Source organism: Cyprinodon variegatus, unplaced genomic scaffold, assembly GCF_000732505.1.
Source record: "Cyprinodon variegatus isolate N-32 unplaced genomic scaffold, C_variegatus-1.0 Scaffold1211, whole genome shotgun sequence".
In the NCBI taxonomy this organism is placed as follows: Eukaryota; Metazoa; Chordata; class Actinopteri; order Cyprinodontiformes; family Cyprinodontidae; genus Cyprinodon; species Cyprinodon variegatus.
This window is the reverse complement of record NW_015151664.1, coordinates 82,207-96,666: the sequence shown is the minus strand read 5'-3', so window position 1 is coordinate 96,666 and position 14,460 is coordinate 82,207. Positions and strand designations below refer to the sequence as shown.

Sequence of the window (14,460 nt, the reverse complement as noted above, 5' to 3'; positions counted from 1 at the left end):
AAAGATATATAGATACATACACATCACTTCTATGACGTATGTTTCTTCTAGACAGCCATGTGTTGCAACCAAGCAATTTTTTGCTCCTTGATTGAAATTGATGAATATTTGAACATTGCATAAGGAGTGATCCCAATTGGTTCCAAAGTGTTAAACTACATACAGGCTGACACAAACTTCTCCCATTGATTCCCTCTCCATGCATGTTGCAACCCACCACAGACCCTCAAATTATAACCGTCTTTTCTCTGGCAAAGAGCTTCTTCCTACAACAGTTACTACAACTATGTCAGAGGTGAACAATGTTTCATGTTTTCAGTTGTACAGGTTAGTTAGTAGACTACAAATTGGAATCTGGGCATTTAACAAATTCAACAACTGCCCAGCAGAAAATAGTGCAGAAGTCATCAGTAGTCTGCAGTAGAAAGCAAGAACTCATGCTAGCATGGCTTCCACAGCTTTGAGTGACCTAAAGACAAAGAAACAGATAAATGTATACTTCAGGTATCAGAATAGATAGAAAATAAGTGATCATAGCTTCCTATTAAGATTCCTGGTAGTATTTTGACGTAGATGAAGTACAGTTCAGCTCAAAATCATTTGGAGTAGCTCAGCAAGCTTCCAGATGGAGAATCACTGGAGTCACAGTTTAGTTTCCAACCTTAAAAACTATGAGCTTCTCACTGCATATGAAATCTCTACAATATTTGATGGAGCATTCAATCAGCTGGTCAGCAACATATTGAATAATTTGACTGCTGTAATGTCAGTAAAAATCATTTCACTAATATTGGAGAAAAGTAGAAATGAGTTCTGATATACCAGTGTTTGATTTCAATGTAAATAAAAACAAACATTTAAAGTTTATACTTTTTAAAATATTTAATTATTGCTTTAGAGATGCCCATTTCACTTTTTTCATAGAACAAAGTTCTGGGTTGAAGGATGATCATTTTAAATCTAAATCTGTCATGGCTATAAATAATATAGCGGGTTAATTGTAGGTCGCCTTTGGTTTGATAAAAAGATTTAAGGGTTTCTCATGGATTTAGTGTTATGATTTATGTTTTGAGCTAAAAAAAATGCACAGAATTTTTTGTTAAACAACAGCTTTCACTTTTAAACAATTAAGCAATCAAAATGACTATTCAGCATGTAAACAGGTCCACATGTCATGTCCTGCAGATTTGATCTCCCAGCTGCTGGACCCTGTCCTTGACCCCTGGTTTGACAGAGAGACCTGCTACAAAACAATCTCCATCCCAGAGTCTTACACTGGACCTCGTATTTCCTTTCCTCTTTCTGTCTCTGATACTAATGCCCTCCTCAGTGCATTTAAGGAGCAGCAGGTACCATTGATGACCATCTGATCCATCTTAATGAGACATTTGCTCATTTTTAACACGGTGAATTTCTTTTTTTCCAAACAGGTTCTGCATGCCAGGTATGTCCTTCAGCTGCTGTTTGAAACCAAAAAGCTCCTCAAAGAGATGCCAAATATTATTCATTTGTCGACGTCTTACACCAAGGAGATCACCATATGTGGTGAGAAATCTCAGCACTTCTTGTTAACATCAGAATAATTTGTAAATCAGGTCACAGAACACCTGATGTCTTTGGTAGCGTTGTAAGCACAGCTGACTCTGCCATTAACTGTGTGTTAATGGCAGCCTTCTAAGATATTTGCACACTGATCAGGCTCTTGACTTCTCTTCCACAGCTGCCTCCTCATACCGACTTGCATCTCATTTAACTCAAGAATACTTGTGACAAAAAGCAAAAGACACACACTGCATGTGTTGAGGGGGTTGGGCCATTTGAAGATTTCCACCTTTAGTTTAGAGCTTGATTTACAATTTACATATTCAGTCATTAAATTCTTTTTGTTTTAAGTTGTTCATTGGAAACAATCTTTATCCAATTTGGAAACAGTTTTGAATTATATGTTCTTCATGAATAGAAAATTGTTCTCAAGTCTCAAATATATATTTATTGCTTTAAAAATTTGAGGAATATGAAGGTTGTAATTCCAATCACCTAGTGCTCTGCCCACGGCATGATGCTAGCATTAACATTTTCTAAATTGGTACAGATCACATAAAGATTCACCTCAAACACGTCTTATGATTGTGAAAAAGCAGCTTAAATTATGCTTCACCTGTCAATAAGACTTTTTTGTACAAGGTATTTGGTTTGTCCACATATATTTGTGCTTAAGGTGTCACATTTTGAGAAGGGCCTTCTTTCAGAATAAGGCGCTGTTTAACTGGGTTTACTCTGCATAGTCAAATGTATTTGAAGGTAACTTTGAAGCAGCAGGATGCTGCAAAAAATGTAATGGTTCTTAAAAACAGTTGTGTTTGTTAAGAATCATTACATTTTTTGCAGCCAACATTAAGTTCTTGAAGTGGCCTATTTAAAGCCTTAGCCTTGTGAAAATTTGTAAACAAAACAAGACTAGAATAAAACATACAAAACTGAACATGTTTCTCCAAGATGGTTTCAAAATCCAGTTGTACCCAGAGTTTAATTGCTATGAAGGACCTGGAAACTGCTAATTGGCATTTCAGCAAATATATACACATTCGGAACAGCAGCTTAAATATATCTTACCTTGTTTGGCTCAGGGAACATCAAGAAAAAAACAATATGTATGGATTAGCAATGTTTCTTTATGTGCAGGTGACCTTCATGGCCGGCTGGATGACTTACTTCTGATATTCTATAAGGTACTTTAAAGCAGAAATGTTCCTTGTTTTATAAAAATACACAACAGATGTTCTAAAATTGAAAAATTGGTCAAAAGGCACTTCAATCTTTGTTGGTTTACAGAATGGACTACCTTCTGCTGAGACACCCTATATCTTTAATGGAGACTTTGTGGATCGTGGGAAAAAGTCGGTAGAAGTGGTTATCCTCCTGTTTGCCTACCTTCTGCTTTACCCAGACCATATGCACCTGAACAGAGGAAACCATGAGGATCACATAATGAACCTCAGGTGGGTTTGGGGCAAGAAAGTTCAGAGAGATCAAATTTTACCCCCAGAAGACCTCATATGTTTTCCTGTTTCTTAGATATGGATTCACAAAAGAAGTTATGCAGAAGTATAAGGTAGCCAACCTGAATGGCATTGTACTATTCTGTGCACCATATTCTGCAGATAGTGATGGCTATTGAAATTGGCTGGAATAAATGTAAATTGGTTCATTCTCATGGGATCTATTTGTCTTCATGCATGCAGACCCATGGGCGGGAGATCCTCCAGCTGTTTCAGGACGTTTTCAGCCTTTTACCCATCGCAACAGTCATTGATGCTAAGATCCTGATTGTGCACGGAGGAATTTCAGACCAGACTGACCTGGAAATGCTCAACTCCATAGAAAGACACAAGGTCAGAGAAGATCAATGTCTCACTAATCACTTCTTTGTATGTCTCAATATGTCAGATTGACTTCATGTGACTAAGCCTCCGATGTGACCCTCTGCTGAAATGTCTGTCTTGTGTTACATGTGTTTTTCTTGTACAGAAGGTTTTTTTGATACCTCAAACTGTATTATGTCAAGGATAAAGTGTGAAATATGCGTCTTTTTTTCCCCCCTCTCTTCCCCAATGTGGCTCCTATCTTTCCACAGAGATAATGGCAGCGCTATAGGTAACCGCCTGGGACCTGGGAAGCCAGGTAACTGGTGGGAACCTGGCAAGCCATAAGAATGCGCCGTTCTGCCGAATGGCAGCGTTCTGTGGCACGCATGGCCTCAGTCAATCCGTTCCCCCCTTTCAGCCCGTATTTTGATGAACGGTTGTACTGAAACTGAAATTTCGATTGCAATGTAAATTTAAATTGACAATAAAGAAGTTTGATTGATTGATTTGATTGATTAAAAATACAAAAAAAAAAAAAAGAAATGAAAAAAGGTCTCAAGCACTTCCAGACGGTGTTAAGCAAAAGATTCATCCTTGCTAAAGCTTTTTAAATCACTTGTCTGCCCTCCCAGGTGAAATCTGCCTTGAGGTTTCCCAGGCACAGCTTAGAGCAGCTCGACATTGGTCAGTCCCACCGGCTGGGCAAAAGAATGAGATCAACAGACAGCTCGCATAGCAGTCGCAGCTACACTGAGAACCACAGAACCCCCAGTCTGAGGTCTAAAAGCTTTTCCTCACATGCATATGTATTTGCTTTTAAATTTTGTCAATATTTATTCATTTATTTTACAAAAGACCTGACCTAATCTGCTACTTGTTCTCTTCTTCAGAAAGAGGAGATGTGGGGTCAGCCGGAGAGACAGCGGAGCCTCCACTTCTTCCTCCTCATCTTCCTCGTCGTCCTGTTCCTCGCTGTGCTCTCCTCGAACTCCCTCCTGCATCTCGCCTCAAACGTACCCATCATCTCCCAGCACCCCTCACAATGTCCTCCAGGTGCCTTTCCTGGACTCTCTATGCTCGGTTCCACTCCCATCGCCTCCACAACAGGAACAGGAGTGGAAACAGGTTAAATATTGGAAAGAAAATCATCAGCATCTTTCTTTCCTTCCTAATGTTTCACTCAAAGTATCTCTGTCCGCTCCTCTACTAGATAGTGGATATATTGTGGAGTGACCCTAAAACACAAGAGGGCTGCATGCCGAACACTTTCAGAGGTGGAGGCTGCTACTTTGGTCCTGACATCACTCAGAGGTTGCTGCATCAGCACAGGCTGCAGCTTCTCATCCGCTCTCATGAGTGCAAACAGGAGGGATATGAGCTCTGTCATGATGGAAAGGTAGGACATCTAACTGCCCCTTATGGTCTAAAAACTGTACCATGCCTGAGCTGGCAGGAGTTAACTTGTAAATCTTGTAGGTGATCACCATATTCTCAGCTTCAAACTATTATGAGGAGGGAAGCAACCGTGGTGCTTACATCAAACTGGGCAAGGAACTGGTTCCTCGCTTCTACCAGTACCAAGTCAGCCGCACCACCCGCAGGCTCACACTAACACAGAGGTATAATGTCATCATTGATTGAGATGAGGAAACTGTAAAATATTTTGTCCTATTTGACAGCCAACCAGTGTGTTTCTGTGTAGAATCTGCAGAAGACGAACATAATAGCAAAATTATGCAGTAGATGTGGTTTTATAGATAAGATATAAGACAGGAGTGTCTGTACCATAATAGTTTGGTGGTTTTGTGCTATTGTTTTTTTTTTATTATTATTATTCGCCAAATTTTGACAAAAGTAATATAAAATAGTTAGAAGCAAATGAGAGGAATCCAACACCCCCGTTTGCTTACCTTTGCCTAATCCTCCTTTTCCTCTACCTTCCTTTCATTTGTCTGTGAAATTATATTGTCTGGACCTTAATTCCAGAACATATTTAGATTTGCATTTGTTACACTGAATACATGTGAAGAATTTATTAATTTATCTTTAATTCTGTGATATGGGCTGTGCCTATACGTCCTGTCATGCAAAGGATTGTGGGGTTCCATAAAGGTCCTAAACGCCAGATTGGAACATTTGAAGATTCTTGTGTAAAATTAACTATGGATCCGGAGCATCCAGCTTCCTTTTCCTATCTCCTTTCTTTCTACCAGCTCTATCTCTATAAAAAAAAATCATGGCTTCTGCTAATGCACTGCTGTTCTGGCTTAGAGGACCAGAATCTAGGGACCTAGCTTCTTTTCTGTTTCATCCCCTTTGAAACAAAATAAAGACCCCATTAGTGCCTGTGTATTCTTTTTAGAATATCTAAACATGGGATTATTAATTTTCAGGACTGCTTGGTCTTAAAGTTTTATCCAGGAGCACTAAACCTGGAAGGTAAAAGTCTAGTGCCCCTAGTGGCTAAATGTGATTTATTGTTGCCTCACTAGAATCAGAAGCGGATTTATAGAATAAGCACCATTAAGCGTTACAGCTACATTTGATCACAGTGCTTTTATTGTGTCTTGTAGACATGCAAATAAGAATAGAAAACTCAGACACCCTCCTGCGTCACATAATGGCTGCGTCCGAATGTCCGCTCTAACCCCTAAATCCCTCAATCACTATATAGAGCGGGGACTATATAGTGGACTTTATAATGAACTCAGTTAACTGACCGTTCAGACAGGTGACCAAAACTTTTTGCTCCCCGTTGATCATGTGACTACGCCTCCGTGCATGGTGCCTGCGCCATCTTTGTTGTTATTTGTAGTGACAGCGGGCTGCTGTGACAACAAAACCCATAATTCGGGGATATATCTGCTCGTCCAGTGACCATGAATGATCACTACTTTTCAAGGTGCATTGTGGGAAATTTTGATTCTGCTACTTTTCATCCATTCTGACACATCTTAAATGGAGTAACCACTATATAGTGCCCTATATAGTGATTAGGGCAGATATACAAACATAGCCTATGTGGTTGTGATTCCCCAGACAGTCTTTCAATTGTTTTGCATACGTCAATTGCAGAGTTCGTGTAGCTGAAGGCTCAGCTCTCAGGGCCCTTAAGGAGAAACTGTTTGCCCATCGATCTGAGCTTATGGCAGCCTTCCAGCAGTATGACCAAAATGAAACAGGTACTTTTTCTCTCTCCAGCACAAACATGTGGTCTTCCTTGTTAACATATGTAGCCATTACCTGAAAGCCACTCCTTTGTAACAGGTTGTGTGTCAGTCGGTGAATGGGCCAAGGTACTGGAGTCTGTTCTGAGACTGGACCTGCCATGGAGAACTCTTCGTCCACACTTGGTTCATCTGGCACCAGATGGCAGTGTTGAGTATCAGTCCAGCTTTGAGGACGTGGGACCAGGAGCTCCTCTACCACAGGTGAGGAGCTAAAATCTGGAAACACCCATGTTGTGAAAAAGTATCCATTGATCTTAGAGATTACATACCACCCTATAAACCAAACTAAAATCATAACTGCTATAATTCAGTTAATAAGTAATTATTTAGTATTAAAATGCTGCATATTCTTTGCTTCTTTTAGGTTGCTCCCAATTTGGCTGAAACTCTGTTCAGATACAGGACTGACTTGGAGATCATTTTCAACATCATAGACAAAGACCATTCAGGTAGATAAAACTCTGCAGTACACATTTTTAAAGTCTTCTTCAGCTTGTTCAACATGTTCTCTACCAATGAAGGCGTGCTCATTTTGGATGTGGCTGTGTTAAGGTCTGATATCTATTGAGGAGTTTCGCCACACCTGGCGCCTGTTCAGCGCTCACCTGGGGGTGGCTATTGACGACAGCGCCATCGACGAGCTGGCCCGCAGTATTGACTTCAACAAGGACGGCAGCATAGACTTCACAGAGTTCTTAGAGGCTTTCAGGGTGGTGCACAAGCTGGACATGAAAGAACAACTGAGCCAAAAAATGGGCAGAAAAAAGTATTCATAAAAATATGACATGTTTGAAAGAAGCTAAAAGAGAGGGAAGATTAAAGAAAGGCAGAGTAAGTAGAGTTGGATCCAATCTATCATTGACTGGGAATTTTGTACAGTTTCTTTTAAAGGGGTCATAGAATGCAAAGCTGAGTTTACATTGTCATAGAAGAATAACGATAGTTCAGTGGGTGAAATGGACGTACAGAGAAGTTCAAACCCCATCAACGCCTCCTTTCTCTGCAAATTTGACAATTATACACTACCACCATAAAACGGGCGAATACAAACGAAGCCCCGAGGTGACATAAACTGCGGGACTTCACGCCCTGAAACTGACATACCAGCCCACTGGTTGTATGCCTGCTGAGCCGCTGACTAGACTGAGCCTTGAGCTACCCGTCCTCAGCCAAAGGAGGGGGCTTGGGGCCGGTAAGGCCAGCTGGGAAGCACGAGTCCACCTGTGTCCAGGCTACCGGGTCGGGGTCGGTCGCTCCGTTCCCCACTGGCTCCCTGCCCCCATCTACTGGGGTTCCCGGACCAGCCCCGAAGCTGACAGCTCGGTTCGAGTGCACTGCAGTACCTGCTGCACTGTAGTCGACCAAAACACTAACCTGTCATTTCATTCTAGGGCTTTTAACCAGGCTTGCATTAGGGCTCATAGACCAGCAAATATATCATTTTCATCCCAACCAATGTTACACACCCTATTCAGAGGCCTTAAGGACCAGCACCAAATACCTTATGTAATCATTCTATGACCCCTTTAAGTTTTACTAACATATTTTGATTTGTTGTACGGACTCTTTTTGACTGGCTGTGCAATAAAATGTCTTTTGAAATAAAGTAAATGAAAATTAACTACTTGTTATGCTCACAATACTTGTTTATAATTAAATTCATACAAAAACATGCCCCTCAGAAAAGTCACTTATAATTATGTCCACGTGGAATTGGGATGTTTATGTGCTTTAGATACACTTTTTTTGGTGTAGTTTTGTTGGTTTGTTCAGTATTTATATGAATAATGTTCAAATGTGTTAAAACTTTTCTGAAATCTGACATTTTAGATTTAGAGCATCAACTTTGTTCATAGCTTAAACAGATGTGTTTCTATATTTTTCCAATATCTTTTTACCAACCATTGTAGAAAAAAATTGATGGAGCTTTATAGATAGTAGAAATAAATGCATATAAGAATAGAGTTTAACAATTTGGAATGCATCCTGAATGCATTACTAAAGCAAACAGTACAATATAATTTTTAATCCCATTACCCGTTGCATTTTAAAGATCTTGTTTTGTTGAAACTGTGTTTTCTAGTGCATATTACTGTAACAATAGGCATGCCTTTTTAATCCACATCTTTTATAGCTTTTAGCAGCCCTCTTTAACCACCTTTTTTAATTCTCTCTAAAGTCATTTTGATTTTTCTTAAAATGTTTACCCAACTCTGATGAAATTCCAGGATTTTGGAACTTAAAAATGAAGGACCATGATTGTGCTATTTTCTGTTTTTCTTTTTCTTTTTTTTTTCAACTGTTAATGTAACACATTAGTTAAAATGTAACCAAAAACAGCTCAAATAGCCTGGTCCAGGAAAAGCCCATTGAAAGTTGATTTCACCCAGTTGCATTCGCTGATCCACACACACCGATACGCTGACAGGGCCTTGTTTAGGAGTACATCAAAATGTGGTAGCCCATAAAGCTGGAAGCAAACCCAAACCCTGTTGATGAACTGACTTGTTTGGACATTTCAAAACTTTGTCTTCTGATAAAACCATTCTGTTAAATTTCACACATGATTCTGACTTAAATAGTAAATAATATAATTCCTGTTAATCATCACACTTTTGGCAAGCACATTAATCCCTTTATTCAAAATTAACTAAGAGCTGTTCTGAATTCCCTCTATATGTTCCATTTTTTCTTGTGAATTTGCTTCAGCAAAGTATTAGATCCAAAACAGCCACTTTTTGTCGCACCTTAATCATTGAATTTTAACCCCTTTCCATTTTGACGTTTCAATTAAACTACTGGATACTCATTATATTAAAGATGTGAAAACCTATATTAATTATAATGCTCTGGTATTTTATTTGTAAATCTCTAATTTTAATAGTGGTTTGTACTGGAGCTGCTGAGTTAAAATAATAATTTTGCTCAGAGATCCAGAGTGTCAGTGGGTTTCAAACTCACAACCTCAGGATTCCAAGCCCTATGCCCTGACCTCTAGGCCACCATTCCGCCTAATTGATATGAAGCTAAAGAATTTGAAGAGTTTTCCTGCAATGCATCAACACCACTTTTGTAGTCCCACAGCATGATGCTACCATCTCCCTGCTTTAGGACTGCAGTTGTCGCTCAGCTGTAAAAACATTACCAAGACTCCTTAAAACAGCTGCAGATTAAAGGTGTTGATTAAAAATGTTCTGCTGGTTTGCTACATCTGAAACCTATTAAATGAAAAAAATGTGCAAAACAGAAAATGACTTGTAAAAAAAAAACAAGGCCTCAGTATTATAAATCCAGTAGTATTACAGCACACATCACAATTTCCATGAATGAATAAAACTGGTTTCTTTAACACCACCATGAATGTTTCTCACCTGGATTTTAAAGTGACTGCTTATGGGAGTGCTTGTGCGTTAATGGGCTCCTTTACTCTGGTTGTCTACCTCTGTGAATACAAGCATAGAGAGCTGTTTAACACATCCTGTCAGCCTGGGAGAGAGAGCTGGGTTTGGTTTTATTTGAAGCTTTTTATAGCAATTTCTATGCAAAAAAACATTAGCTAAGCTAATTCTCTTATTGTCACCTAAATATAAAATCTTGTAAGGCTGGTAAAGATTTTGTAAATGGACCTTTAAAAAAGATCTTGTTGCTTTTGTATCTGTATTTAGTGTTTGTGCTATTGCTTTACTTCTCTCTTCTTTCTTTTGAGATTATCAGTTTTCTGGTCTCTACTACTTCAAACTTTTCTTACTTTTGCTACCCTAGTTGTTTTTATTTTCTCTGCTCAGCGTATCTCTCCTGTTCAAGGCTTCAGAAAGCTGCAGCAGCACTGATAGCTATGGTGTTATTCCGAACACAGTCAGGTGGGACTCCTGGTGGCATCAGTCATATTGGCTTTCATCCATGTTAATTAAAGGGGTTACTAAAAGGGTGTGAAGTGTTGAGGAAAGCTATAATTGCAGGAACTGCACCTGCAGTGTTTGGAGACACAAGGTGTCGTAGGTTTAAGGATCTGGACAATGGAAATTTTTCAAGTCTGGTGGACTCTGGTGACCTGCTGCCATCTGGGATACAACCTCCATGGACACAAAACCAACAGCTGTGTCTCTGGACACTGGTTTCGTGATCTTCCAGTTTTATTTTGGTAATGTGTTTAATTCTTTTTTTCCTAATTTTATCCTTCAATCTTTTATCTTTTTGTCTTTGTAAATATTGTTTAGTTTGAATGAGGTGGACAGAAGTAGTCTGAAGTCGCTTTTTTTCTAAGATTTTATTAAAAGAGTTGGATATATTAAAGTTGCACATAATTAACCTATGCTGGCCAGGTTCAGGCTGCTCCCACCCAGGCTCCATTCTCCATGGGACGAGCAGGATGTATATATATATATATATATATATATGTATATATAATCTAACAGTCCAAATAAGTTTGATAAATAAAACCATTGACTGTGGCACAGATGTTTGTTTTTAATCTAAAGAAAGAGGGTTTCATTCAAGCCTCGTTCTGCCACATGTTGATGGACCCTTGGGCAAGGTATATTCAGTTTCCAGTTGCCTATGTTGAATTTCTTTGAGTGGTCAGTAGGAGCAGAATATGGATAAAAACAATAAGCTTCTTTCATTATTTAATGAATTCTGTTGTTAGTGCTTTGTTTTTAGTCTGTGCTTAAAAAAAAATCATCCCTCTTATTACTAGTATCTTCCTTTTTTAACACAGTGTTCAGTTAACAATGGAAACTGTCTGCAGCTCCGCTCTTTCTCCTCAAAGTGCAACCAGAAATCTAATTGGACACAAACCAGAACCTTGTGCCACTCTAGAACCGATTCACTTTGCTGGATGAGGAGCAGACCTGTAGAGGTTGAACCAGTTACTGATTTCTTTCTGTTTTTGCACACTGATCTCTTACTGGCACTTACTTTTACCAGCTGAGGCACATTCCTGCAAAACAAACGTCCTTCACGATGAGAAAGGATGACTAATTCACTCACTTTAGGATGTTTGATTTTTTTAAGGGTTCAGGAACAACCCCAATGAGCTGAGAGACTGATGAGATTGTTTCAGCCCTTAGACACCTGGTACTTCACACACATTCCTGTTCTCTGACACCCTGTCACTATGTGTCTATTTGGATCCTCTGCAGAGGGAGACAAAACACAGAGAGATAGAGACGGGTTTGGAGAAATGTTGATCAAACTTCCACCAGAGGCTCCTCTTCTCCTCTGTGTGTCTGTGTTCTGTCTAAGGGACAGGGTCCAGGAAACTGTTATGTTTGCTCATTAAAGGCTGCACCAGCAGGCCAACATGGACACACAGCAGAGTGGAATGTGTCATATTTTGTACCTGTGTGTACCGCAGTCTGTGTGTCTTTCTGTTTGGTACTGTAACCAGCTGGACCGAGCGACTGGAGTCCAAGTGCAAATGATTATTATCTGAGCTCTGCATATAGCTTAATGTTATGTGTTTCTATGCACATAGATCTAGATGAGTGTGAGTAGAGGCAGCATCAGTGACAGCAGAGCTGCATTATCACATTTGGTGTAGCTGTCATGTTTGGTACTGACCTGCCCCTAACCGATCTTCCTGCACTGTTAGGCCTGTGGCTGTTTGCTCCTCCACAGTTGTTTGTTTGTTGTTTTAGCTTTAAGGATCATGTAATAAGAACAGAAGAAGGAATCGCATTTCTATGTAGAATTATTTGAATTTTTGGGGAGTTGTGAAAGAATGAAAGGTCTGTTTAAGATTATAGTACAGGTTCTGAATTGAATTTATTTCTGGACTTTGACTAGGAAATTGCAAAACCTTCTTAGTTTTTATGTTTTTGTTTTAAGAAGGAGGAGTACAGGTGTATTGTGTCATTGTCTGCCTGCTACATCTAAGGAACTTTGACTTAAGTTTATAGTTGAACATTCTCCTTCAGGATTCTCTGGTAAAGAGTAGATTTCATAGTTACATTCATTACGGCATGTTGTCTTGAAACCACAAACTAGCTCTTAAACCCTCACAATATATATATATATATATATATATATATATATATATATATAAATATATATTATTACTTGTACTGAAACATGTTAAGAGCTTTGTTGCATCATTTTTGTATGTATGTATGTAAGTATGTATGTATGTATGTATAATGTAGAATGGAGGCCGCTCTCATCTGTTAGTAAACAGAATAGGAAGGTATGAATGAGCCTCCCTTCTTTTTCGTCCTACGGCTGGAAGAAATATTCACCAAAAACAACAGCGCCCTCTAGCGGATGAGCTCTCCAATACGCCTGCTTAAAAAAAAAAAAAAAAAAAGGCTGGTCACCGTCTGTCTCCTCATTTTAGGAAGAAATGGGAATTCTATAAACTCATTCATAAAACCAGTTTAAATTCATTAAGGAGTTGATTTTGATAGTAGATCCTTAAGTAGATCAGCTGTCTTAAGGCAGATGAACTGTAGTTTTGATTTTTACGGTAACTTCCTCCTGTAATGTAGTGTCTGGATGAAAAAAGAAAAAACAAGATGCCTACCAATCTGTCTCTAAATTAGATTTGGTGAATGTAGTTCAAGTCCATGTTGCTGTAAGCTGTCTGGATGACTATAAAGGTGGAAATCAGATGATTAATTTACCCTCTGTAATTTGTGCAAAATGCAGAGAGGAAGAAATAATCCTTCAAGGATTCTCCTAAAATAGCTGCAAGAAGAAATTAATCTATTTGTGGCCTTTTAATTACTTTAACTAATTTAAGATACATCTGTGTGTAATAATAGTCCTGTGCCTTTGTTATACTATTATACATTTTTAATCACTTTTAGTTCAATTCTCAGGAGCAGCTGCATTTTTATTTTATGCCAGAAAAATACTATTCTTTAGTTTAAGTGAAAAAAAAAATCTTGATTTGGTTAAAAGACTACCCTTCAGTGATGTTTTTTTTATTTCCTCATTAGAACAGAAACTTTATCTTGTAATGTAATAATAATAATAATCTGTCTTTAATGGTTTTTTGATGCTATTATCCTTCACCATGTATATGTTTAACTAGCCAATGTTGTATTCTTTCTAACAAGGATGGGAGAGTAATTTCAGCTGTTTCAGTTTTTTCTGATATTTCAATTTTGTAAATTTCAATTTGAAGCTTAAGAGGTGCTGTATGTTTCAAATTTTCTCTTGACATTTTTTTTTATTATTATTGTCAACTGGAACAACTTACAATTCTTGGTTACTGTTTTTTTTTTTTTTTTTTTTTTTACTTTGTCTGAAACCTTTCATATATTAGGATAGGGAATAAAATACGGGGGGATTGGATCGACATTTTTTTTCTATTTTGATAATTCTTCATAGCGTATTCAGTCTTCAAAGGTGCTTTGATTTGCTTTTCAAGACTGTGTTGGACCAGTAGTAAGCCTGACAGCCAGTATCTTAAATGTAGCCGTTAAAACCATTTGTAGACCTTCAAAACTTTATTTATTAATTTTATGGAATTAAGAGTTTTAAACAAAGACAAGACAAAGATAAACTTGAGCTGCTTGCTTTTCTTTGTATTGAAGGGTGAATGTGGCTCTAATGTAAACGGCGCAAAGCAAGCAGGATGACTGAAAAAATTTGTTAAATCCACTTCCTGTTCTAAGCCAAAAAGCTGTAAGGAGCTGGGGGGCCTGTTGATGCCTTTTAACTGTATTGCACATCTGATGAAAGTGTGCTAAAATACGATGCAACTAAACTGCTCCAAGTGAGACACTTAGTGAAGCCGCTCAAACTTCACACTTAAGGACAAACAGCTCATCTACTCATTTTTATGTGACTAAGCTCTATTTTCACCCTTTTCTTTCCAGTCGTGTTGCAGTAGGTAGGGAATTGGACATGCAAGGCATAGG

At 38.5% G+C, this 14,460-nt stretch overlaps 1 protein-coding gene across 2 annotated transcripts in view; it reads left to right on the top strand.

Moving 5' to 3' along the window:
* ppef1 (protein phosphatase, EF-hand calcium binding domain 1) overlaps nucleotides 1-8,225 on the top strand; it is a 14,012-nt gene extending 5,787 nt beyond the window's left edge. For both annotated transcript variants that reach the window (XM_015401342.1, XM_015401341.1), the window contains exons 6-19: nucleotides 1,186-1,349; nucleotides 1,431-1,545; nucleotides 2,683-2,729; nucleotides 2,833-2,999; nucleotides 3,076-3,112; nucleotides 3,243-3,392; nucleotides 3,998-4,143; nucleotides 4,256-4,490; nucleotides 4,576-4,761; nucleotides 4,842-4,984; nucleotides 6,441-6,547; nucleotides 6,633-6,796; nucleotides 6,960-7,044; nucleotides 7,148-8,225. In XM_015401342.1, the coding sequence (XP_015256828.1) occupies nucleotides 1,186-1,349; nucleotides 1,431-1,545; nucleotides 2,683-2,729; nucleotides 2,833-2,999; nucleotides 3,076-3,112; nucleotides 3,243-3,392; nucleotides 3,998-4,143; nucleotides 4,256-4,490; nucleotides 4,576-4,761; nucleotides 4,842-4,984; nucleotides 6,441-6,547; nucleotides 6,633-6,796; nucleotides 6,960-7,044; nucleotides 7,148-7,371 (1,970 nt within the window). In that variant the 3' untranslated portion in view covers nucleotides 7,372-8,225. The remainder of the gene's footprint in view (nucleotides 1-1,185; nucleotides 1,350-1,430; nucleotides 1,546-2,682; nucleotides 2,730-2,832; nucleotides 3,000-3,075; nucleotides 3,113-3,242; nucleotides 3,393-3,997; nucleotides 4,144-4,255; nucleotides 4,491-4,575; nucleotides 4,762-4,841; nucleotides 4,985-6,440; nucleotides 6,548-6,632; nucleotides 6,797-6,959; nucleotides 7,045-7,147) is intronic.
* Nucleotides 8,226-14,460: the final 6,235 nt, after the last annotated feature.